Below are 25,076 nucleotides of genomic sequence, written 5' to 3'. Positions count from 1 at the left end.
GAAATAAACATCAACATAAAGAGCGACGTTGAATAGATTGATTCATTGGTTACATTAATGGGACAGTGCATCTGCCTCGCAGTTCTGAGGTTCTTGTTTGAATCTAAAATTAGTACTACCACTACTACTCCTACTATGACACCTACTAATACTATGACGATGACTAATACTACTACTAGTACTACTACTATGACTAGTACTACTATTACGACTACTGCTACTACTAAACATACTAATACTATGACGATGACTAACTACTAGTACTACTACTAAACCTACTAATACTATGACAATGACTAACTACTAGTACTACTTCTTTGACTACTGCTACTAACTACACCTACTACTTTGACTACTGCTACTACTACACCTACTACTTTGACTACTGCTACTACTACACCTACTACTACTATGACGACAACTAGTACTACCACTATGACGACAACTAGTACTACTACTATGACGATGACTAGTACTACTACTATGATGATGACTACTACTACTACTATGACGCCTAGTACTACTGCTATGACGACTAGTACTACTACTACTACTAGTCATAGTAGTACTACAACTACTAGTACTACTAGCAGTAGTACTGCTACTAGTCATAGTACTACTACTAGTACTACTAGCAGTAGTACTGCTTCTAGTCATAGTACTACTACTAGTAGTAGTCATAGTGGTAGGAGTACTCCTAGTAGTAGTAGTGGCCGGAGTAGTAGTACTACTCCGGCCACCACTACTACTACGACAACTACTACTACTAGTAGTGCTACTACCAACACTACCACTACTGCTTCTACCCTATTTTACTGGCTGGTCTGGACACTGCCTAACTCATTGTTTGACATTTAAGGTAGTAGGAGCACCAATCATTTTGATGTGGGAAGAATGGTAGCAAATGAATGCTGCCATCCTTCTAGTTCAAATGGATTGGACATATACCAGTAATTTATCTAAATAAGCTATTTCCAAATCCAATGGCTAAAGAACTAACAATGATTAACTTTAGCCTCTACAGGTCAAACTTTGTACTATGTGCTTTCCCATAATTCCTTTGCCGATCATGCTCCATTCAGATTGGGAAAGACGGGGAAGGTGTGGGATTATCGGTGAGCGGTGTAATGATGTTGATGTGACGTTACATGGATGTGTTGATGTACCTATGTTGCTTTGTGATGCAAGGGAACCTGCAGGATCTTCATAAGGCGGTTTGTGTCCCTTTTACACAAACATGGCGACAAAGTCCTCTTCCCTGCGTGTTGGAATTGTAGGATTTGGACATCTAGGTTTGATTTTTTTTTACATTATGTGAAAACCACACAGAATAAAGGCGAGAAAAATAGTCATCTTACATTTACTTTGCTCTTTAGGGCAGTACCTGGTGGAGAGAATCATCAAAGATGGAGCAGATGTAGGCTTAACTCTAGCCTTTGTTTGGAATCGAAATTGGGAAAAACTAAAAGGATTGGTCCCAGAGGAGCTCGTGTTGAGAAACCTGTCATCCTTCACAGACAGGTGTCAATGCAGATATGCAAACTTGAGTATTTTTGACATTATGCATTTAACTCTCTGCAAAATTTCATAACTTTTAGGAACTGTGACATCATTGTGGAAGTGTGCCATCCTCAGGTGGTCCAAGAATGTGGGGTTCATTTTCTCTCTCACTCACATTTTATGGTATATTTTCATTTTTCTCTATTTAATCACCTTCTTAATACTTGAGGCTTGTGCTTTTGCTGCTTATGCAGTTAGCATAACCATTATGAATTACTATATTTATTATTAATTCAATAAAAATGAATTATTTGATATCATTTTGTTGTCTGTTGATTGGCAGGAGGAGACAATTGATTAAAATGTTCTTCCTGTAGGTTGGGTCCCCCTCAGTTCTAGCTGATCATGAGCTGAATGAGAAACTTCGTCAGACGGCGAAAGTGAATGGAAAAACGCTCTATGTCCCTAGTGGTGCATTATGGGGTGGCCAGGACATCCAGAGATTGAATGATAGCGGGGCCTTGCAGGTAAAATGACATCTTCCAGCTCCAATGTTTGTCAACAAAAGCTGACACAATTCTATGACTTATTGATGAATAGTGATAATTAAATGAGACAACGTTTATTTTGATATGGATTATATTGAGAGATTGTTTAACTCATAATGAGGGGCGGGGGTTTGAACCCCGATCTCAGAAGTAAGAGGCGGATCTGTTAAGCATTTTCTGGCATTACACTTACTTAAGTTAATTGAACAAAATGGGATAATATTATCTTTTTTTTTTCATTTTATTTGTTCATTTTCTGAAACGCACAAAGTTCACGGGGGGTGCTGGGGCCTATCCCAGCTAACTACCCAGTTGTCTCATTTTATATATTTATATTTAAAGACGAGATGATACAATTTTGTATCTTAATAAAATGTATAAAAGAACATATTTTCAAGACTAATTAGCAACTAATAAAAATAAAATACACCCCAGAAAAATTACTATTGAAATTAATGACCAAATCAACCAATGAAATTAGATCATGCGTCTTTTACTACATTTAAAAAGTTGCCATTTGTCCAAATTGGAAACTTTTGACCAATTTATCGTACCAGATGGCCTTAAACAAATCTCCAAAACAAAAACAAAAAAATAATCCTCATCTCTTTGCATGTGTCCAGGCTTTGTTCATAAGAATGTCCAAGCATCCGTCCTGCTTCCGTCTAACAGGAGATGTCCTGTCTGACTGGACGGAAGGAGAAGGTAGGCGGGTTTTATTCAGAGGTTCAGTGGCTGACCTGTGCCCCTTGGCCCCCAACAATGTCAATACCATGGCGGCGGCAGCAGTGGCTGCGGGGAAACTCGGATTTAACGGCGTTCAGGGAGAGATTGTATCCGACACGGCGTGAGTTTTCATCTCATTTTCTTTAGAACAAATGGAACCTTGCAATGTTTTCTTCTTTGGTGTTCAGGTTGAGCGATTATCACCTGGTGGAAGTAGAAGTGATGGGGCTTAATGGTTTCTCAGTTCACACAGTAAGGAAGAATCCGGCTCAACTCGGTGCCGTAACTGGTAGTGCAACATACAACTCGTTTTGGAACAGTTTACTTGGTAGGTTTCACACTTTTCAGGTTTCAGTGTAAGTTTTTTCAAATGATAGGCAGTAGTTAAAGAACCATACCCCAAAGAGAACTACTTCAACAAGTCAATTTGAATGATTTACACATAATTGACACATAGAGTACTAAGTACTAAGTTACTAGTACTAATTGAATGATTGAAGGATAGTTTAGCTTCAAAGCTATTGGAAAAATATACCTTCACTTTTTGGATTTTCTGCTACAAACGTGTACTTCTTTATTAGGTAATACCTCGACATATGAGTGCCCCGACATATGATCAATTCGAGATATGAGAATGTTCACAAAAATATAGTAACCCTTTTTTCATTTTTTTTCTTTCAGTTTGCAAAGGTCACGGAGGTCGAGTCTACTTATGCTAAGGCATTGAAGTACTACAAATTGAGGTGAAATGTGGATATGGTGTACTTTTGTTGTCACATAAACATCCATACAGGCCTTTATAGCTTAATAAAAAAAACAAACAAAAAAAGAAAGACCATTTATCATTTAAAACTTTGACAAGTATTTTGAATCTTTATTATAAGTCGGACAACATGATGCAAGATTTAAAAAAAAAACCGATAAAACTCTCACAGGGAGTGTATGTAAATCTTGAAAAATACTTTTTCTTTCCTCTGATTTTAAACTCATTTCAAACAAAATTGCAATCATTGAGATCCCTCCAACTCCAGCTTTCACATCCTTATCATCCCTTTCAATAATAAATACTTGACCAATTCACAAGCAGATAAGCAGGAGTGTAAGATATTTCACAGTAATCACAGCAGAAATTTAAGGCGTGGAAATAAAATCAAAACACAAAAAGGCCACAGTTTTTTTTGTAACATTTTTCTATTTTGTGGTTTTCTAGCAAACAAGGCATTTGATAGACAGAAAAAAAGTGCTACAAATTGAGTGTTCAGCACAGTGTAATTGGGAAATTTAAGTAATCTAGTTTAATTATACATTATGTTAGTAAAATACAGCAATTATGACTTTTTCTAATTGTCATATGCTGCTTATTCTTGACAACAAAACACTTTTAGCACTGCTGGCTGGTTTGAAATTATCAAAACTTGGCAGGTATGTTGAAATTTCTGAGGTACAAGCTGGGAAGACGCATATTCACATCAAGCCATTTATATATATATATAATTTTCTCTCTTAATCTGTCATCCAAAATCTCTTAGGTGATTATATAGTGTCATTTTTTTTCACCCGTGACACCGTTGCCATTGCCATTGGCCTTGTAAGCCCCAGAAATCTTGTTTTTGAACGGCTGGCGAATATTCACTCTGTCCTTTTCCGCCTCCAGATCTTCATCGTAACGTTCGTCGTCATCGTCGTCATTGTCCTCCACGTCACTGTGATGGGGGGAGGAGTGGCGGGAGAGGGACGGGGAAGGCGGTACGGAGGCGGGACGGGGGTAGCGGAAACCTGATGCCTGAGGAAATGAGAGAATATATATATAAATATATTTGGATTTTTTTTCTTCCAAAAATTAAAAAGAATAATCCAATATAAATTGACTTACTGTGGTGTGATCATGAGGTTCATACAAGAAGGTGTCAGGGAAGGCTTTAGCCAAGGCCATGTGACGTGCAGTTACGTAATACTGAAGCCAAGAAAGGGAAAAAAAATGGGTTTAAAATGAATAAAACTTTCATTGCAGACTAGATCCTTTTTGACGAAGAGAGACATAAACAATTCATATTTTCAAACATTATTCCTTGAGAGCCATACTTATAATTTAAAAGTAAAAATACGTGAAATTGTATGCATTTATTAATCATTTCACCACTTTGAAAGTAAATATTTTACCACACAGGTTAGCGGAGAGCTATATACACCTATCAAAAGAGCCACATATGGCTCCCGAGCCATAGGTTCCCTACCGCTGATATAGACCAATGTTTCCCAACAAGGCCATCAAGTTTGCGTAACCAAAAAACTAGTTTTAGATTAGATCAGATTAGATCTTTTTTTCAAGACACAGAAGACATTGTAGACCTAGATAAAAAAAAGATTTAAAAATCATCTTCCTTGCCTAGATCCCTCCTAAACTGTCCTATTACCTAATCAGTAGTGGAGAGGCTACTGCTACTGCAACCCCATTAAAGGATTGAAGTCATCTTGAAGTCTTTACGAGAATAAAATTACTTATTTTTACATCAGGTGAACTGGAAGTTGTTCAGGGTCTGTAGACTTTCACTTTTGGCGACATAAGGTTGGTGTGAAAGACAGGTTTTGTGTATGTTTCTTAGAGGAAACTGTTTTAAATTAGATTAGATTTTCAGCTGGTGTACTGCCGTTCAAAAATGGTTGAGAAACACTCATCTTGACACCTACCCTGCCGAGGTATCTCCAATCAAGGAGGTCGCTTAGACGCTCCGTTCGGTTCCTCTGGATGATCCTCTGACGTCGACTCTGCTTACAGAACTGGAACAGAAAAGACGTGAGCTGGTTACACGATTCGTCCACCCCTCGATACCGTCGATCCAGGATGTAAATTCCTGCAAAAGTCAAAATTCAAAAAAAGTCAGCAGACTTTTCAATTTAGTTAAAATGATTAAAACTGGAAAAAAAGCCCACCATATGCTGAGGGATCTGCTATGTGTTCCTCCATGAAACAACCAAAGCCTGACAAGTTTGTTGAGATTGATGGAATTCCCATGACAGTACACTCGGCTAAAAGTGACAGAAGAGATTGGTTTATAGTTATAATTTCATTTAAAATGTACTAGTATGAATGGATCAAACCTGGTGTGTAGCCCCAAGGTTCATAGTAAGAGGGGAAAACGCCCAGGTGGCAACCTCTTACAAATTCTTCGTAATCCATCGGAAGTAGAGGTGAGGTGGAAGATAGGAACTCTGGATGGAATATAATCTGGGTGCAAATAGAAAAATTAATGTGTGTGTGCAACATGCTTATTAGTAACAGATATGTTGCCCTGATTTAAAAATACAGTGGTACCTCCACTTCCAAAATATCAAGTTTTATAGGAGTTAATTCATGTATTGTCACAAGAGTTGATAAAGAGAATCTGACTAAGCCGCAATAGCAATTATTTTACAGGAAAAAAATATTTTGTACATGTTTTCAAAATGTAGTATTGGTGAAGTATCTGTATCTGTGGATTCCCATAGTGGAATCGAGAGTCAAAAATGTTGCATTGTGATGCTACAAGAGGAGCAAACATACCTTTACACGGTCAGCAGCGCTGTTGAAAAGCCCAATGCGGCGCACAGAGTTGAGAATGGGGTCGCCGCTGTCCTCCAACATGTTATGAGTGCAGACTGGAGGCTGACACTGTCTTTGAGTGGCAAAGATTGCACGCTTCATCATGGTGAAGTCTTCTTTGTCCAGCATCTTTGACACATCAGGTAGCTGCCCACTAAAGAATACCCATGAATTAAGAATAGATCAATTTGCAGTATAAGGATAATCCAAACACATATATAGGTAGAAGATTTAAAAAAAAGTTCTCTTACACTAGAAGAGACTCGTAAAGTTTCTTCCCAAAACGCTCCTTTACTGTTTGAGCAGTATCCCTGTTCATGAAAAGAGTAGAAAGTAGAAGTTTACTTTATATGTAAATTCTCAAATTTGTTCCACATTTCTTGCATAACTACCAACTAAACTTAATAAAATTGGTCAAAGTGTCCCAATTTTGTATGAAAGATGTGAGGAAAGACAGCAAAATGAGAAAAATTGTAAGGAAATGATTTATTAATGTATTAAAACAAATAAAGCATATGAAAATGTGCCCTGCACTGCTGAAATGTGTATTATATCATTATACTTCATGTGTAACTTTGTGATTTATTAATGTCTTAAAACAAATACTAAAGCATATGAATGCTGGGATTTCGTAAATTGGATCTTTTTCGTATCTTGAGTCATTTATTTGCACATAAAAAAAATCGTAACTTGAAACTTTTGTACCTAGAGGCATTCGTAAGTAGAGGTATGACTGTACAACATCGTGTTCGCAATACTTTGTCCTATCAAATATATTCAAAACTGCATTCTCACCAGAGTTGTTTCCTGACCGCTTGACCCTTTAAGGTCTCCACATTGAAGTTGTTTGTCCGTGCCGGCATAATGAAAAACGCAATGACGGTCACATCGCTGTGGTTGACCTGCAGTTATGGGAAATGCACGTGTTTGAGAGGTTAATTCATGAAAAATCCTCAAAGAATACTTACTCTTAGCAGGTAGTTAAGCCTAGCCAAAGACTCCAAAAAGATGTCTGCTCCTTTGTTGGAGAATTCATATCTTCCAGCAATGAAGAGGAATACGCACTTGTCCAGGTTGAAGTCAAGGTGCCTGAAGTTGATTAAAAATCATCCACATAAGCTGAATTAAGACCACTATTTCCCAGTTGCAAAATCACATTTGCAGAAATACAACAAAAACAATTAGTTCTTCAGAAAATGTATAAGTTTCTGACCCATAAAAGTGTCCCCTGACAAACTCCTGAATGCGATTCTTGCTCTGTGCATGGAGGTTCTGAAATTCATGCACAGCTGAGAATTTCTTTACATTGAGACCGTTGGGAGTGACGATGTCTGTCAATACAAAATTGAAGCAGAGATTTACTGTATGCCCATTATTATAAAAGACATTTTTTTTGGAAGTATAAATCCTCCCAGCATGGGGCAGTCAAAGGGTTAAACTGAAATTGCTTATGATTTATAAAGAACATTTTTCTGTGATGCCAAAACTTTTAACCTTGAAAAAAAGCACATCAATTTTGGTACTTCATTGGATGGAAAAAAGCATTAAAAGTCCATTACAGAGAATGGCATTCTGCCATTTATTTATTTTTGTGCATGGACGCCAAGTGTCTGATAAGTATGGTGTTGGAGGAGCGCATCACCAACCTGGTTTCCTTTTTAGCAGGTGTTCTGCTTCAATGGCTGTGATCTGGGACACAGTGGTGAAGACGTGTGCACAGTGGGCAGCTGCTCGCTCCAAACAGTAGCGGTGGTAGATCTGTCGGTCGCCTGCTTCCTTATCCACGTTGAACTGAGACATGCAGTCATAGACACAAAGATAAATGCAAAAAGTATGATATATTGTATACTGGTTGCAATATTTTTGCATCATTTTCACTGGTAAAAAAGTACAGGCATCAGCTCAGTATCAAATTGGTATTAGCAAAACATATCTTGAAGACATGCCGAGCTAAAATCAAAATATCAGTATAGGGACATCCTCAGTAACAACATTTTTCATTAGCAATCATATTTTATGACCCCCACATCCTGAAAATGTATAAACTATACTGCACTGAATTTGTTGTGAAGAGTATCAACGTTTTGATACTAAAATATTACTTTCGAATGGATCGCAAATGTTTTGATAGTCACATTGTTATGGTTGGTGATGTTTGTTTTATTCTTTTATTTACAGTTCGGTTGTATTTAACTAAGGACGGTATGTACATACACAGTATAAGATTTAAACCAACACATTTTAGAGATTTGTGTGCATTTTTTTTTAATTTAATTTGCATTTACAATGTGTTTAAATCAATTCAGTACTTTTTTTCTATTGCCATTTTTCAGCACAGTGTTAGTGTTCACAATTGTATAGTGCTTAGTGTACATGGAAGAATATATACTCACAAGGTCCATATACAGTAATCCCTCAAATATCACGTCTTCAACTATCACTACATTGCGTACATGATTATTTAAGGTAGTACTTCGTTGAAATTTTTATGACATACTGTGACATCCAAATGTCAAATTAACACAGGTAAACCCATTCAAACACACACCTCAGAAAGTTTGTTGTAGAAGTCGACATTCCCAGCACACAAGTATCGCCCAAGGAGTGTAGCATGCGTGGTAAAGATTGTTGCTATGGGCAACTGTCTATGTCTACACAAGACCAAGCCCAGGCCAGCCAACCACTCGTGGAAATGGGCCACAACGTGTGGCGTATCTTCAGACTGGGCTGCGTACTGCAAATACAATGACGTTAGGGTTAGCGCCTCGAGGTTTGTCTGGAACTTGGCGGTAAGATCTGACCTCTCCCAGGAGCCAGGCTGTGAGGAAGCCGAATAGCACGGCGTCGTTGGCCTCGCGATCGAACCATGGAACGCCGATGTCACAGAGCTCCCACAGCTCACTCTTCCAGGTGTCCAAAGACCAAGCAGTAAATCCCACATCAATCAAAACCACATAAGGGCTGCCTTCAATGAGCCAACGGCCAAAGTACACCTGTTGAAAGGTAAGAAGAGTTTGATGCTTTCAAATGCAAGAAATCATTGTTATCTGTCTATGTATTTATTGTATGAAAGAGTGATATTTTTGCTTTTACTATTTGCAGGTTTTTATTTCAATTTGTTTTCAATTTTCTAATTGTGAGACAAGACGCATGCTGTAGGGCAGATGTTGTACTATTATTTTTGGGAATACATTTATATGTCAACATATGCATTTTAACATTGGCGCTTTTTTGTGATGTGTTTAAAGATTGTGATCTTTAGGCCTAGGTTTAAGTAATATATGACCAGGCATTCCAACGCGAGAAAAATAGCATAGAAAATGGGTCAATTCCTGCCAGACCACCAGTCAAATAAAATTGGACAATATGAATGGTAGTATGGAGCTCAGTCTGCAGAAGATCTTTACCGTATGTTGGCTTTGTGTGTGTTGTTCCAGCTTGAACTAGGTCTACATTGTCTTTTACCGTGTCTGTACTTGCTACTGCTACAAACTGAATTTGCTGCATATGGGATGAATAAAGGTTGATCTAATCTAAAATGTGATCTATAATTTTTAGCTCCCTAAATCCTCACTCATATTCTGTGTTTTTACAGCTTTTTTTTAATCTTATGTTTTTACATTTTATTGTTTTTTTAATACTTTACTTGATACTTTACTTTATATTTTATACTCCATACTTTAATGTTTTTATTACTTATTTATTTATGTCTAAAATGTCTTTTCCTGTCTGTATTCTCACTCTCTTGCTACTGTGACAACGAAATTTCCAAAATTTCAGTCTATTTGGCAATATTATCATTCTTCCTCCAACCTCATTACCTCATTAGAAAAAAGGTTGGTTATCAATAATCATTAGCAAACATCACATTCAAAGAGCAATATGAAAATAAGAACTGAAACTTACTCACAGACTCATTCTACCCTGGCAATCCATCAAAACTCTCATGTGGTACACCATGGGTTTATTTAAAAATATCCCCTTTAAAATGAACCCACCCTCTCCAGTTGCGGACCACAAAGCCAGTGCTTAATTGTGTGTGTGCATGTCTTCTAGAGAAAATAATTTCATATAACCTCTGACCTTTGCGAGGAAATGTCACGAGAGTTAAAATCTCTACCGCTACATTAAAAGGAGTAAGTCTGTTCTCCAATAGGACATTCAGTTCTAATTTTGGCATATGTGTGTATGTGTGTGTGTGTGTGTTTGTTGCGCACCTGTGGTGTTATTTTACCTTACACCCACTGGAGTTCATCTTGTCAATGGTTCTCTTGAGCACAGGGTTTGTGGGCTCAATAAGCTCCACTTGTGTACGTACATTGCTTTCAATGTAAGGGCCCACTAGGAAATAGTTTTCCCCCCATTCCTCTGACGTCAGGCGGGCTTTGGTCTGGATGACAGTGTAGATACCTCCGACTGCACGTAAGCAACAAGACGTGAAGCGATGTGTCTTGGAGTGTTTTTTTTTTGCTAATAATCTCGATTAAAACACTTGCCTTTATTCGCGACTTCCCAAGCAATTTCGAAAAGTACAGCGTCCTCCAGGTCAAAATCTTCGTCCCATTCCTCCATCCCAGGAAGGGACGTCACGGATAAGCTGCGAGCCAGCGGCATTCTGGGAAAACAAAGGCTAAAAGCTCACTACATGCATGCTAAAAAATGTTAATACAAATGACTATTGTGATGTACTAAGAAATAATGTGTCAAGGCTACTATTTGAGATTCCCAAGATGAGGCTAGATGTCCAATTTTGTGGCATTCAATGATCATTATGCTGTTAATTTCAATGGGTTTATCATTAGTAGTGGTCCAATGCATTTAAAGTGGACGCAAGTGACCAATTGAAGCTTGTCAATGGCAGACAGAAAAGGGAAAACTATCATTTTTTTCTGACTAATGGCCACCGCCAATGTGTTTATCTGCAACAGTATTGGTGCAAAAGTAGTAAAAAAAATGCCATCCAACTACCAGAATGTTCTAATAATAGAATATGACATTTTCAAATTAGGGTTAACTAAGTCATGGACAGAATAACATTCTGTCCAAAGCTATTTATCTAATCATTCGGTCTTATAGCAATGATAAGAACACTATGTGAAAGTCCAGGACAAAATGGAATTTCATAAACATCCCATTAAATTGTGTCAAACTTTGCAGTTTTTTTATGACCAATTTCACAGTACCCCACAGAAAACCCACCCTTCATATAGCAAACTAATCCTCAGACAAAATTCACAGAAACTGGATAAGACAAAAAAAATGACCAATGAGATTGCCAGAAAGGCTTTTAGAGTGGACCAAAGAAAGAACCAATCAATGGTCCAATCCTCCAGAATTAGAACTGCACCAACATTGTAGTTGCGTTACATAGCCTTGTAAAAAAACAGAATAAATGATACTTTAAGATGTTTGTGCAGGATTTTGAGCAAAGATAAAAAGTTCAGCCACAGTCTGGTTTCCCACATTGCGTAATTGAAGCCGCCATTGTTTCTGTGTGCATATTTAAGCGTATAGAGGCTTTTTATAGTGTTACTTGGGAAAGCAGCCAGAAGAAGCCCTTTGACCATCCCGATTGTAAATAGTGCAATCCTGCAAACACACACAGAAACACTCCATCCCCCAACCCATAGTACTTGTTTTTAAAAAGAAAACTTGATTACCTGAGAACATGGCTTTGCGTTAATAGTTCCTGCTTACACAAATGGTGCAATTTATGGGAACAAATGGTGAAAATGAGAACGAAAGAAACCACGTGGAAGTGAAGCAAGGCCCACTAACTGCTATGTCAAGTTTAAACTTGACTTAGGTTTCTCAATGCCATATTTCAAATCTTCCATATGTGAACTTGGGATAAGTTTGAGAGAAACCCAACAAATGGGTGTTTACATTTTGAGCATTATGGTGATCTTAGAGCAGAAAATTAAAGAGATGTATATAAAAAAATATAGGCAGTGTTGTAGGGGGTGCTTGGTTTGAATGCTTTATTCTGGACAATTGCCAGAAGAACGAAGATAAAGTATGCAAACAAAACAAGCACTTTAAAACTCAATCAAAGGCAATTAAACAACAACAGTCAAATAAAGGTTTATTGTTAATTGGCCACCAATGGCGCTGAAAACCAGTCCTTACAATTAAAATGAATAGGACAACTGTCAATGGCAAGCAATGAGTTAAGACAATAATATAGTGTTGCTGTATTATTAACAGAAATATTCTACTTAAATATGTGAAAGATGTGTTTGTGACAGAATGATGAAACATTGTTTACTTTTCCATATAGTTAATTGTTTCATAAAATATCAAAGATTGATTTTGTAATTGGCACATTGAAAGATAGTTTTTATTCCATGCCTTGTATGCAAATCATATTGGGAGCTATTTGGAGGAGGTTCCCATCCCTAATATGTAGTACAGTTGTGCTTTTATTGGATTTATAATAATTAATATTAGAAACCATATAGGGTTTTCTGTTCCAAGTGACCACTAAAAGCTTTAATTTGCTGTCAATTATTTATTGGTATGACCTTTAAAGGGTCAAATAGAGGTTGATATTCCATATAAGGGGCCCCAACAGAGGGGTTTCACTGAGGTGACCCTAAAAAAAGACTTACTGTGACTTGGACTAACTAATTTGAGTTAAAATATTAAAAAAATCCAAGTGCGACATTGGATTTTGATCATCACAGCTTTTAATTTAAAAAACTTCAATGTTACATAAGAGTTCTTTGGATTCCATCCTTACAATCGTGCCTTGTCCACTAGTTTTAATACGAGCAGACCTACGATTACTAACAAAAATCGTGTAAAAATCGCAACCCAACGCCTGATTGCGAATACAAGCAGATCACCAATCGTAATCCATTTTACAAATGATGATCACGTATGCATACGTCCAAACGTCTTTGACGGAGCCAATGTTCACGACTTTAGTCAACTGGGTTCGACCCCCAAAGCACACAGATCAGCGTCAGACGTGGGATTCTTTCACCATCGTCCGTTTGCAAACATAACCCGAATGAGTACTCACCTTACGGTTTGAACTTCAAGTGGTTGGGCCACACATTGCCAGCTGTCGCAGTCAAAAGAAGGGGGAGATACGATGGGAAAAGGGGGGCGTTAGCTTGTTGTTAAATGTCATCCACTCATAAGCTACGTGCGTTGGCAGGCACACGTCAGGGATGAGGCTCATGTGCATTAGAATGAATTATTTATGTACTTCGCTGCAATTGGCTGAAATGTTACTGTCTCCGCCCTATAGATTTGGCGTAATAAAAAGTAGGCGGTTGCCTAAATGGTAGGACGCAATTGGCTGGGCAGAACCAGTGTTTTTTTTATTTTTTTTAGATTGATAACTTTATTCATCCCGGTAAAAATTAATTGTCACAATAGCAAGAGGTTGAGAATATAGACATAGGAAATACATTTTAGACATAAATAAATAGGTAATAAATGAGTTAATAAATAAATAAGCCCACACAAGCCCAGGGAGAACATACATTTCCGAATTCAGACTTAGTGGATATATTGCAACATAAACAACACAACACAAGAATTGTAGAGTTTTTCAGGACAATGTTTATTTATTTAAATACTACAGAATACTCCGGCACAAAGTGAAAGTTCACCAATACGCATCGTCCTTCAAAGCGTCCACTTGAGACACCTCGTCTCTCGGTGTGTGACCAAACATTTGACGCAGCAATAGCGTCCCCCACAGGTGGTGCACGTGTAGTTGGACGGGAAGCCGCAAACGCAACAAAAATGACGTGGGGGAAGAGAAGAGGGCGGCACCAGTGCCGAAAGATAGTTGGGCTCCGGCTTGTCGGCTAGGTTCTCCTCTTCGAGAAGCGCCGTGAAGTTTTTCCTGAAACGTAACTTGAAGTGGTCCCCCCGCGTCTTTCTTTTCTTCTTCTCGGGCTCCTCTGTTTCACTAAAGGCAGGAAGGCGTGCAGTCGGACCCGGCGGGGGGAGCGAACTCAGAGGGTCGTCCTGGAAGTTGTCTTTTTCCAAAGCCTCCAGCTGCCGACTCAGCCTCCTCAGGCGGGTAGCATCGTCCAGAATTCTCCGCTGGCCAGCCTCCACCCGAGCCGAGTTCTTCTTTTCCAGCACCATGTTGGACTCAGTGTTTGTGGTGTTGAGCTCGGCGGCTCTAAAGGCTGCACGTTTCCGGTTTGAATGTTGACACCCCACCCACTTGTGTCGTGACTTCCCCAGGAAGTCGGAAGTCGGGTACCGCGCTCTCTGCAAAGTGTGGCGGGAGCCGTTTTCAGTGGTCGTTTGGAAAAAGTAAGCAAAACTTTCACAGATTTTGACAATATTTAGGCATAACCACGGCAAACTTTTCGCAGCGATATTCGTTTGTGTTGGATTTGAACTCCACAGTGTTATTGATATTAGCTTGTCCATTAGCACTGCTGTGCAATTTAGATGAAAATGTTTGTTTGTACATCGAGGCAGGTGGCCGTTTGATTAATCCAAACGGTCAGTTTTTGTAGGTTTTTATTAAAATTTTATGTCAAAAAGTATGCAATCAAATATTGTTCATGATCCTCAAGCAACTTTAATAACTTGTTTTTAAGTTTATAGTTGCTATTTCTTTCAATGCATGCGTGCTACGCAATACAAATATATACATTGTTCCTATTTACGTTCTTTAGTAAACAAAATATATTTTAAAATTCACAATGTTTTTGGGATCTTCAAAAATATATAAAATTAACTATTTCTGAAATATTGTATCCTAATACAATGATGGATTGCAAAAGTATACCAAGTCCATGAACTACAATGAGCAACTGTTGTTAATTTTTTTTTTTTTTTTAACAAAATATAACTAGTATTTTTGTGTGCATGTTCCACAGTATTGTCCCTAAATATTGTTATAACTAGCAAAATATTTCATGTTAATTTATTTGTTTTTGAAGTCCAATAAATCACCTAAAATACGTTTTTTTATGGGAGACAAATCTGGTTTTGCATTATTATAGTAATGTCAATGAAGAATATTTTTGTATTTTCATTGGTTGCTGTTGACATTGAACAACAAATCCTGAATTTTAACTCGCCTGCTGCCATTAACGTGTAGTGGTAAACTCGATGTCCAATCCATTTGAACTTAGAGGTTGCCAGCAAATGAGCAAATATAAAAAATATAAAAAAATTGGGCAGTCATCGTATTAATTTAAAGTTGAAAATGTTATCATTGTGACAACAGTACTGCCAAATTTTCTCGAATTGAGTTAAGCAACTCTTATTCCATTTACCATCTAATTTTTACCATGTTCTCGTTTTCCAGCTGTAATCATGGATTATAAAAAGCGCAATGGTGGCCCTTTCAAGGGTGGCCTTTCCCAGGCCAAACGCAGCAAGACGGGCAGCGAATGGGAGGACAGTCCCTCACAGTTTGAGGAAGAATTGTCCATGTTTGATGATCCGGACTTAGATTCAGAGCAGTTGGAAGGGCAGGCCGGCCATGATGTTATTCCTGTTGGTATGTAACAAGTAACTGTATAGAAGGTTATGTTCGGTACTGTATTCAAATTAACTTGTGCCTGCTTTTTGGTACCAGGGGACCTCTTTTCGACAGATGTCAACCCTCGCTGGAAAAGGCCTAATGCCCCTCCACTGAAACCAACTAGTCATTCATTGGTGTTTCAGCAAATTGATTTGGACTATTATTTAGGTACAGTGATTCGACCGTCTCAATTTTATTAAAGACAGAAGTTTATATACTGTGCAAAATCACAAATTCCAATGTCTTGAATGTCGGAAATCAGATTAAAATTCTATTGTTTCAGGTCAGTCAGGATTACCAAAATGATTGAATTTTCTTAAAAGATGGAGAAAATAACCAAAACATTTATCAAAATCATGTCATTGAAAGGAAATGCTGCTCAATACTAAGAAATGTATGTTGAAAAATTCTCTCACAGTGTTGGACTATTTAACAGAAATTATTTCAGTAATCCCGACTATCCTGAAACGTGTTTTTACATAATATATGTAACTATCTGGCTGTTCGAGTGAAAGGACCAAGATCTCACTCATATAAAAAATCTATAATTTTTGCATGAGCCCCAAACTATTTTAATAGAAAGGAATGAACATATTTATTTTTATTGTGGGATTGATCTTTAATTCTTAAATGCATTATTCTGCCCAAAATTAATTTCTCTTAATTTTTAATGCAGGAGCACACGTGGAAGGCATGCCTGGTCAGTTATATGGAAGAGTCCCTATCATTCGCATGTTTGGAGTGACGGACAGTGGGAACAGCGTGTGCTGTCACATTCACGGCTTTGCACCTTACTTCTACGTTCCGGCACCAAATGGTGAGTATTTCCTTTTATCTGCCATTTTTTTTATACGCAGTGTATGTTTCTAGGGTACATTAGGGTAAAATGTTGAAAGAGCCATATGAAACCCCCCCAAAAAACCCGAAATATCTGGAGCCACAAAAAATTTAAAAGCCTTACCGTATTTTCTGGACTATAAATCGCACCAATATTCCGGATTGGCAATGGATGCAAACGATTCAGTCTAAGAAACATTGAATCCGTTATTTTTCTCCTTTCCCTTGGGATCCATGACGACAGTTTGCAACAGCCACCTGACCCCTATTAGGGGAATTCATTTCATGTTAAACTGTATTAATTTCCCCCCTTTTTTATGTTGCTCTGTCTAAAGGATTTACCCCCAATTACTTGGGTGAATTTAAAAGAGAACTCAACTCCGCTGTGCTGAAGGACATGCGCGCCAACAAAGACAACATCTCCGTCACGGTGTTAGCAGTGGACATCACACGCAAAGAAAGTGAGGCCATGTGAACAATGATCTTTTTTATCTTCTAATGACTTTAGGCTGTCTTTATTGATTTTGGTTCTGGTTTTCTCCAGATATGTATGGCTACCATGGCAAGCAAATCATGGATTTCTTGCGGATCACCATGTCGACTCCGCGTCTGATTGCACCCGCCAAACGACTGTTGGAGCTGGGTTTGAAGTTCGGACCCTTTCCCACGCAGTGTTTTAAATCGTTCGAAGCCAACATAGATTTTGAAATCAGGTGAGTTTGCAATTGTATTACATTGACCGGTCTAGTTTTTTGGCACTCTGCCCTTCAATTTGCAAAAGCTAACGAGCCAAAGCATTTTTTGCATTGACCCCCGTTCTCTTGTATACCTTTCCGGCGCTTTTTTTTTTTATTTTTTAAATAGGGGTGAACCTACTTTGCATTTTTGTTTATCACGGCCATGTCTGGTCTACATTAACCGCGAAAATCGAGGGATTACTGTACTGCTCTTTTATGTTGCCAGATTCATGGTGGACTGTGATGTGGTTGGCTGCTGCTGGATTGAACTTCCTCAAGGCAAGTACAGAGTCCGTGAGGAAAACCGTGGCGGGGACGTATCTTCCAAGCACCCAGGCAAGGTAAATCTACCTAACACGACCAAAGTTTGTTCATTGTCATGTTATCATATCATACTTGACCTTCTTCCATCCTTTAGGTGTCCTTGTGTCAGTATGAAGTGGATGTGGCATGGACCGACTTGATAAGTCACCCAGCGGAAGGAGAATGGCAGAGAATTGCGCCACTCCGCGTGCTCAGCTTTGACATTGAGTGTGCTGGAAGAAAAGGTACTTCAAATAAATACACTAAGGGAGAGTATTTTATAGTTTGGGACCAAATAAGCTGGGTTGTTGTTGTTTTTTCAGGAATTTTCCCAGAAGCAGACAAAGACCCGGTGATTCAGATCGCATCCATGGTGCAGCGACAGGGGGAGATGGAGCCCTTCATTCGGACGGTCTTCACGTTGCAGTCCTGCGCTAGCATTGTGGGCTCTCAGATTTTATGCTTCACTCAAGAGAAGCAGCTCCTGCAGGTACAAAATGCTTTAAATGCAACCACATATTCTGCATACAAATGTCCTTTTTTTCTGCAAAAATTATGATTATTTATTATTTAAGTATTTCATGACATTTTTTTATACAAGGATCTCCAACTTTCAAATCAGGGGCCAATTGCGACCCCCATTTCATTGTATTACAAGTTGTTTTACATTCAAAAAATGGATTATTTGGAACATGCATTTAAGTTGAAATAGTAATGAATACAAATGAGGAGGAAAAAAAGGCATAATTATGAAAAATATACATTAATTATTCAAAAGGAAACTTTGTGTTTTCGAGCAGAGCTGGGCTGAGTTTTTAAGGACGGTGGACGCGGACATTATCACCGGATACAACATCCAAAACTTTGACTTTCCCTACTTGCTGAACAGAGCAGCTACTTTAAAGGTATCAGTCGTTGTCTGCCGCAAACATATTTTCCCCCGCCTTCGCTAATTACGCGCTAATTATATGCGCAGGTCAATCTTTTTCCGTATTTGGGCCGAGTGAGAGGGATCAAGTCCGTGTTGCGAGACCTCAACTTTCAGAGCAAGCAGATGGGACGCCGAGAGAACAAGGTCATCAACATGGAGGGCCGAGTTCAGTTCGACCTCCTGCAGGTACGCGCACACTTTACTCGCTACATTTGAACGTTTTTGGTCACCTTGGACTGGAATAAATGTCCGATCTCATGCTCATCAGGAAGCAGGTATTCCTGAAAATAAAAATACCCACGTTTTTTTGTGCTTGTCAGGTTCTCCTCCGAGACTACAAGCTTCGCTCTTACACACTGAATGCTGTGAGTTTCCACTTTTTACAAGAGCAAAAGGAGGACGTTCAGCACTCCATCATCACCGATCTTCAGGTAGCGTACACCCACAAGATCGTAGGGGTACACACCAGTGCTGCCTCAAATATTAATTGAAAACGTGTGGCAAAAACTAGCGACTATCGATACAGTATTTTCCATTCTTTTATTTCTATATATATATATATATATATACACATATACACATATATATACACATATACACATATATATATACACATATACACATATATATATATACACATATACACATATATATATACACATATACACATATATATATACATATATACACATATATATATACACATATACACATATATATACACATATACACATATATACACATATACACATATATATACACATATATATACACATATATATACACATATATATATACACATATATATACACATATATATACACATGTACACATATATATACACATGTACACATATATATACACATATATATACACATGTACACATATATATACACATGTACACATATATATACACATGTACACATATATATACACATGTACACATATATATACACATGTACACATATATATACACATGTACACATATATATACACACATGTACACATATATATACACACATGTACACATATATATACACATGTACACATATATATACACATGTACATATATATATATATATACACATGTACATATATATATATACACATATACATATATACACATGTACACATATATATACACATGTACATATATATATATATACACATACATATATACACATATATACACATATATACACATATACTGATATGTATATATTTTGTTTTATTTGTCTTATCTCAGAACGGCAACGAACAGACACGGCGACGTTTAGCCGTCTACTGCCTGAAAGACGCCTACCTGCCCCTGCGGCTGCTGCAGAAACTAATGTGCGTGATCAATTACATGGAGATGGCCAGAGTCACCGGAGTGCCTCTTACCTATTTGTTGTCAAGAGGCCAGCAGATCAAAGTTGTCTCGCAGCTACTGCGACAGGTAACGGACACATTCCAGGAAAAAAACAAAAACACAAATGAACCTTGACTGTAACAGATTTTGTATCTCTGAAATGTTGTCATGTTTAGGCCACTAAGCAGAACTTGGTGATGCCTGTGGTCAAGTCGCAAGGGGGAGAAGATTACACTGGAGCAACTGTGATTGAACCAGAAAAAGGGTACGCACTTGGTTTTATTGCCCTGTGTAGCGACTAAGAGGCTTAAATCTTTTTTTAAATGTTTTTATTTTTGCTGTTGTACAAAAATCGTATGTCGAGGTATTACTGTAGTCCGAAAAATACAATACTTGAGAGCAAGCCTTTCACACTGGTCACTTTTCTGCCTCAGATATTACAGCGTTCCCATCACCACTTTGGATTTTTCCTCCCTGTATCCGTCCATCATGATGGCTCACAACCTGTGTTACACCACTTTGTTGCAGAAGGGGACGGTTGAAAAACTGGGGTAAGTTATTTCAGCGACTTCCAGGATTTTTTTGATGCACTTCCAAGTATGAAATAGAATTGATAAGTCTTCTGTTTGCAGGTTGTCACCAGCCGACTTCATCAAGACACCCACCGGTGATCAGTTTGTGAAGAGCTCGGTTAGGAAAGGCCTGCTACCTGAAATTTTGGAGAACCTGCTTTCAGCCAGGAAAAAGTATGTATAATGAAAATGGCTACAGATGAGATTTTCTTTTCTTGCTCATGTGCAGCGTAACGTTCTGTTCACAGGGCCAAAGCAGAGCTGAAGAAGGAAACGGACCCTTTTAAGAAGCAGGTGCTGGACGGCCGACAGCTGGCCTTGAAAATCAGTGCCAACTCGGTTTATGGTTTCACGGGGGCTCAGGTGGGCAAGCTGCCCTGTCTGGAGATCTCCCAGGTACTTGTTTCTGTCCCCACTATAATCTAATGCAGAAGACCACCACACAAACAGAAAAATATGAGCATATCACCAAAACAATGTTTAACTTAACATTTTTCATTGTCAATGTCGCCATAAATAGAACTGTGGTCTGCAATGACCATTTTGGCCAGCAAAATGGCTCCCTATTTAAGTTGACTTGTTATATTTTGGGAGTCGTTATGCCATAGAAGTACCACCAAATGACAAAATATTCCAATTAATACTTGTTAAATTGGTTCCTCCTGCCAACAGAACAACAAAACAACAAATTAATACATGTAAAATCATTAAGAATAAGAAACAGGTATAATCCACAGAAAAAAATCACAATTTGTAACATTATTAGTTAATTATAATGAAATTATACTAATTTAACATGGACTCTAAAATATACTTGCCCAAATGCGGTTGTCTATTAGATTTTGCTGAAGTAACACATTAATATCCCGTCATAAATTCCAACGTTGATGTGAGCTTCAAGAGGAAATTAAAGGCGTGTCTGCGCGCCTGTCAAGATTAAACACATCCACTTTTTCATCCTGTCGCCTTTTTTTTGTAGAGCGTGACTGGGTTTGGAAGACAGATGATTGAGGAAACCAAGCGTTTGGTGGAGTCCAAGTACATTATTTCCAATGGTTACCAAGCTGATGCCAAAGTGATGATCCTTTCATTTCCTTCTCCTTATTTTTCTTTTCACATACAAAACATTTTTTTTGACTTGTTTTCTTTTACACTTAAAGGTTATCTATGGAGATACAGACTCAGTCATGGTCAAGCTGGGTGTGGCCACAGTGCAAGAAGCTATGGACATCGGAAAAGAGGCAGCAGAGTGGGTGTCGTCCCATTTCGTGTCCCCCATCAAACTAGAGTTTGAGAAGGTATGGCTCGACGCCGTTGCATTCCTTTTGGCGAACAAACTTGGAACGGCCCCATTCTTATCACGCGATAGGAAATCGGCCAGAGGATTGGGGGGGGGGGGGGGGGGGGGTGATTGGATATTTCAAATGTACTGATTTTAATTTGAAGTTATTTATTTGTGTGTGTGTATATATATATATATATATATATATATATATATATATATATACAAAGTAATCCTTGAATATTCTAACTTTTTTCTATATAATACATATATACATATACGTATATGTATACGTAAATGTATACGTATACATATACATATACATATACACATACACATACACATAATACACATAATACACATAATACACAATACACATAATACACATACAAATAATACACATAATACACACACATAATACACATACACATAATACACATAATACACATAATACACATAATACACATAGTACACATAGTACACATAGTACACATAGTACACATTGTACACATTGTACACAAAATACACATAATACACATAATACACAATGCACATACACATACATATACCCATACCGATACAGACATACATATACACATATACACCACAGGTTATTATTATAATCTTGCATTAAAATCAAAGCCACCAAAAAAGGTAATGTACCGTACTGTCTCAGTTGTGGGTGCCATTTTCGTATTTGGCCCATAGATAAGGTGCTTTGGCTCAACCTTACGGCAGCGCTAGCATGAAACATACGCTCGTGTGCTAGTTTTAAAAAGGCAGCGAGAGCAAAACTGACTTTGATTATACTTTATTGACATCATGCGCATTTGAGTTAATATAAGTCAATCTTCTGTAACTAGCATAAGGAGTTTGCTGTTCAACATGTGGTTCCGTGTCATTATTTCCTTTAAATGAATGAAACATTTGTAATGTCATCTCTCCAGGTGTACTTCCCGTATTTGCTGATCAACAAAAAACGCTACGCCGGCCTCTACTTCTCCTCCAGCGCAGACACACACGACAAGATGGACTGTAAGGGCATCGAAACCGTCCGGAGAGACAACTGCCCTCTTGTGGCAAATCTCATCAACACTTGCCTGCAGAAAATCCTAATCGACAGGTACCCCTCTATCACACCAATACACGGGCACTATGAATGTTCTGACTGGCAATCTTTCCTGTTTTAGGGACCCCCAGGGTGCGGTGACTCACGCTAAAGAGGTGATCTCGGACCTACTTTGCAACCGCATCGACATCAGCCAGCTGGTCATCACCAAGGAGCTGACGCGCAGCGCCCAGGAATACGCCGGCAAACAGGCCCACGTGGAACTGGCTGAAAGGTGTGTCTTTTTTGGCAAATGTTTTGACCTTGTTCCTGCACTTGGAAGTACTCAACCTAGGGAAATGGTTTTATATCCGCTTTAATGTTATTTTGTAAGTCAGAGACGTCCGATCCATTTTCATTAGCAGTGATCGAAGGGTTAGTCAAGATGAGCAATGAAGCGTGGTGGATTATTCAATGCTTGCCAGGTCAATTTCAAAGGATTTGACCAGTATTGCTGTAAAAGGCATCAAGTGAGTTATTGTTATTTTAGTTTCAAATTGAATTTCTTAGGGAATGCTTTCCTGGCAGTTGAATTGTGGCTATTGGGCCACATTCTTGGGGCAATTCTTGTTGATTTGCAGGCAAAATTCCTGGTTGCTCTTTGATTTTCCAGCATTTTTGGGTCACTTCCCAATGATTTTTAGGGCATTTTCAAGTGACTTTCTGTTTATTCATGTGGTCATTTTTAACTGATTTTGCATTTTATTTCACTTCCCACTGGTCTCAGGCAATTTATGGCCCACTTGCTGTTAATTTTGGATCACTTCCGCTTGATTTTGGCTCACTTTCTACTAATTAGGAGCAATTCCCTCTTTCGGTTCGCTTCTGTTATTTCATTGGTGATTTTAGGCCGCTTCTGAGTCACTTCAGGGCCAAATTTTCAACATTAAATAAAATATTTAAAAGACAAAATGAAAGTATGCATAAAACAATGCCACTATTTTTTTTGTTTGGGTCATTTCAGGATGAAGAAAAGAGACGCAGGCAGCGCTCCCAACCTGGGCGATCGAGTTCCTTACGTCATCGTGAGGGCCGCCAAAGGAGCCGCGGCGTACATGAAGTCTGAGGTCCAAAATTGGCATTTTCCACCCTCGGTTTGTCGACTCTGAGTTGTTGACTCATACATTTCACACCATAACCACAGGACCCCATCTACGTGCTGGAAAACAACATCCCCATCGACACCCAGCATTACCTGGACCAGCAGCTGTCCAAACCCCTGCTGAGAATTTTCGAACCCATTCTTGGGGAGAGCAAGGCCGAAAGCATCCTCCTCAGTCAGTCTTTTTCTTCACACTCCATTTTCTAGGACTTTGGACATGTTTTGAACTTTCACTTCTGTTTCAGAGGGCGACCACACGCGCTGTAAAACTGTGCTGACGTCAAAAGTGGGAGGCCTGATGGCGTTTGCTCAGAAGAGGAGCACCTGTATTGGCTGCAAAGCGGTGCTCAAGACCGATGGTGCGTGGAACGCTAACTAGTTTTGCTTTTGTCGTGGACAGCTGGTTTTTGACAGGAGTGTTTTCTGTTTTGCAGCCGCCGTGTGTGATTTCTGTAAGAAGAAAGAATCGGAACTGTACCAAAAAGAGGTAGGTCAGCCCTCAAATGTAATTACATTGGTGGTACATTTCTAAATGGGTTTATCATTTTCAGATCTTCCATTTAAACACACTGGAGGAGCGCTTCTCCCGACTGTGGACTCAGTGTCAGCGGTGCCAAGGCTCCCTACACGAAGACGTACTCTGCACTAGGTAAATATCACTGACGTCCGTGCCTATGTTAGCCAAGTTTTCGTCTGTTAACTGGAGCTTTTTCCTCCTCAGCCGTGACTGCCCCATCTTCTACATGAGGAAGAAGGTTCAAAAAGATCTGGACGACCAGAGCAAACTCGTGTCTCGGTTTGGATGGTGACAATCTTCTCTCTTCTTCTTCTGAAAAGTTAGTCAAATCACTATTTTTTATGGGTGTTTGTAAAAAAAAAAAACACTGTATTTTGTTATATAAATAAAACCACATGTTCAATACATGAGTTACAGATTTCATCTCTTTAGGTTATTTAAACTTCTGCCACACACTGATATTTTTTT

General features: G+C 38.5%; 4 protein-coding genes across 4 annotated transcripts; 2 read left to right on the top strand and 2 right to left on the bottom strand.

The window, feature by feature from the left end:
• Window positions 1-1,053: 1,053 nt before the first annotated feature.
• On the top strand, window positions 1,054-4,485 carry aspdh (aspartate dehydrogenase domain containing). Its single transcript, XM_077734245.1, has 9 exons — window positions 1,054-1,115; window positions 1,191-1,292; window positions 1,377-1,521; window positions 1,599-1,683; window positions 1,878-2,027; window positions 2,672-2,895; window positions 2,963-3,102; window positions 3,456-3,517; window positions 4,429-4,485. Exons 2-8 carry the CDS (start codon window positions 1,238-1,240, stop codon window positions 3,491-3,493), a joined length of 837 nt encoding a protein of 278 aa, XP_077590371.1. The 5' UTR covers window positions 1,054-1,115; window positions 1,191-1,237; the 3' UTR covers window positions 3,494-3,517; window positions 4,429-4,485.
• gys1 (glycogen synthase 1 (muscle)) lies at window positions 3,613-13,551 on the bottom strand. The gene is made up of 16 exons (XM_077734244.1): window positions 13,382-13,551; window positions 10,851-10,969; window positions 10,589-10,770; window positions 9,156-9,347; window positions 8,903-9,088; window positions 8,001-8,145; window positions 7,568-7,685; window positions 7,323-7,443; window positions 7,150-7,256; window positions 6,606-6,665; window positions 6,316-6,508; window positions 5,874-6,000; window positions 5,706-5,801; window positions 5,463-5,626; window positions 4,648-4,728; window positions 3,613-4,557 (listed from the first exon to the last, which is right to left on the bottom strand). The coding sequence occupies exons 2-16, from the start codon at window positions 10,966-10,968 to the stop codon at window positions 4,318-4,320; spliced, it is 2,130 nt and encodes a 709-aa protein (XP_077590370.1). The 5' UTR covers window position 10,969; window positions 13,382-13,551; the 3' UTR covers window positions 3,613-4,317.
• A 355-nt stretch (window positions 13,552-13,906) lies between these two features.
• znhit1 (zinc finger, HIT-type containing 1) lies at window positions 13,907-14,564 on the bottom strand. The gene has a single exon (XM_077734246.1). It carries the CDS (start codon window positions 14,464-14,466, stop codon window positions 13,996-13,998), a length of 471 nt encoding a protein of 156 aa, XP_077590372.1. The 5' UTR covers window positions 14,467-14,564; the 3' UTR covers window positions 13,907-13,995.
• pold1 (polymerase (DNA directed), delta 1, catalytic subunit) lies at window positions 14,101-25,018 on the top strand. The gene is made up of 27 exons (XM_077734243.1): window positions 14,101-14,640; window positions 15,650-15,844; window positions 15,923-16,036; window positions 16,545-16,685; window positions 17,041-17,166; window positions 17,250-17,418; window positions 17,669-17,783; window positions 17,861-17,990; window positions 18,069-18,235; window positions 18,546-18,650; window positions 18,722-18,862; window positions 18,997-19,107; window positions 19,923-20,114; window positions 20,204-20,292; window positions 20,462-20,578; window positions 20,660-20,773; window positions 20,848-20,995; window positions 21,579-21,674; window positions 21,760-21,897; window positions 22,829-23,004; window positions 23,072-23,224; window positions 23,954-24,056; window positions 24,134-24,266; window positions 24,337-24,450; window positions 24,526-24,578; window positions 24,643-24,740; window positions 24,813-25,018. Exons 2-27 carry the CDS (start codon window positions 15,658-15,660, stop codon window positions 24,898-24,900), a joined length of 3,318 nt encoding a protein of 1,105 aa, XP_077590369.1. The 5' UTR covers window positions 14,101-14,640; window positions 15,650-15,657; the 3' UTR covers window positions 24,901-25,018.
• The last annotated feature ends 58 nt before the right edge of the window (window positions 25,019-25,076 follow it).

The sequence above is a fragment of the Stigmatopora nigra genome, chromosome 15 (genome assembly GCF_051989575.1).
Source record: "Stigmatopora nigra isolate UIUO_SnigA chromosome 15, RoL_Snig_1.1, whole genome shotgun sequence".
NCBI lineage: Eukaryota > Metazoa > Chordata > Actinopteri > Syngnathiformes > Syngnathidae > Stigmatopora > Stigmatopora nigra.
This window is presented reverse-complemented; position numbering and strand designations above follow the sequence as displayed.

Coding starts and splice junctions, on each gene's coding strand:
- pold1 (XM_077734243.1), top strand. CDS start 15,658: ATGGATTATAAAAAGCGCAATGGTGGCCCTTTCAAGGGTGGCCTTTCC. Junction 17,784..17,860: donor CTTCCAAGCACCCAGGCAAG/GTAAATCTACCT, acceptor TCCATCCTTTAG/GTGTCCTTGTGTCAGTATGA. Junction 20,115..20,203: donor TCTCGCAGCTACTGCGACAG/GTAACGGACACA, acceptor TGTCATGTTTAG/GCCACTAAGCAGAACTTGGT.
- znhit1 (XM_077734246.1), bottom strand. CDS start 14,466: ATGGTGCTGGAAAAGAAGAACTCGGCTCGGGTGGAGGCTGGCCAGCGG.
- aspdh (XM_077734245.1), top strand. CDS start 1,238: ATGGCGACAAAGTCCTCTTCCCTGCGTGTTGGAATTGTAGGATTTGGA. Junction 1,684..1,877: donor TCTCTCACTCACATTTTATG/GTATATTTTCAT, acceptor TTCTTCCTGTAG/GTTGGGTCCCCCTCAGTTCT. Junction 2,896..2,962: donor GAGATTGTATCCGACACGGC/GTGAGTTTTCAT, acceptor TTTGGTGTTCAG/GTTGAGCGATTATCACCTGG.
- gys1 (XM_077734244.1), bottom strand. CDS start 10,968: ATGCCGCTGGCTCGCAGCTTATCCGTGACGTCCCTTCCTGGGATGGAG. Junction 9,348..10,588: donor TGAACTCCAGTGGGTGTAAG/GTAAAATAACAC, acceptor ACCTTTCAACAG/GTGTACTTTGGCCGTTGGCT. Junction 8,146..8,902: donor TCTACAACAAACTTTCTGAG/GTGTGTGTTTGA, acceptor TGCATGTCTCAG/TTCAACGTGGATAAGGAAGC.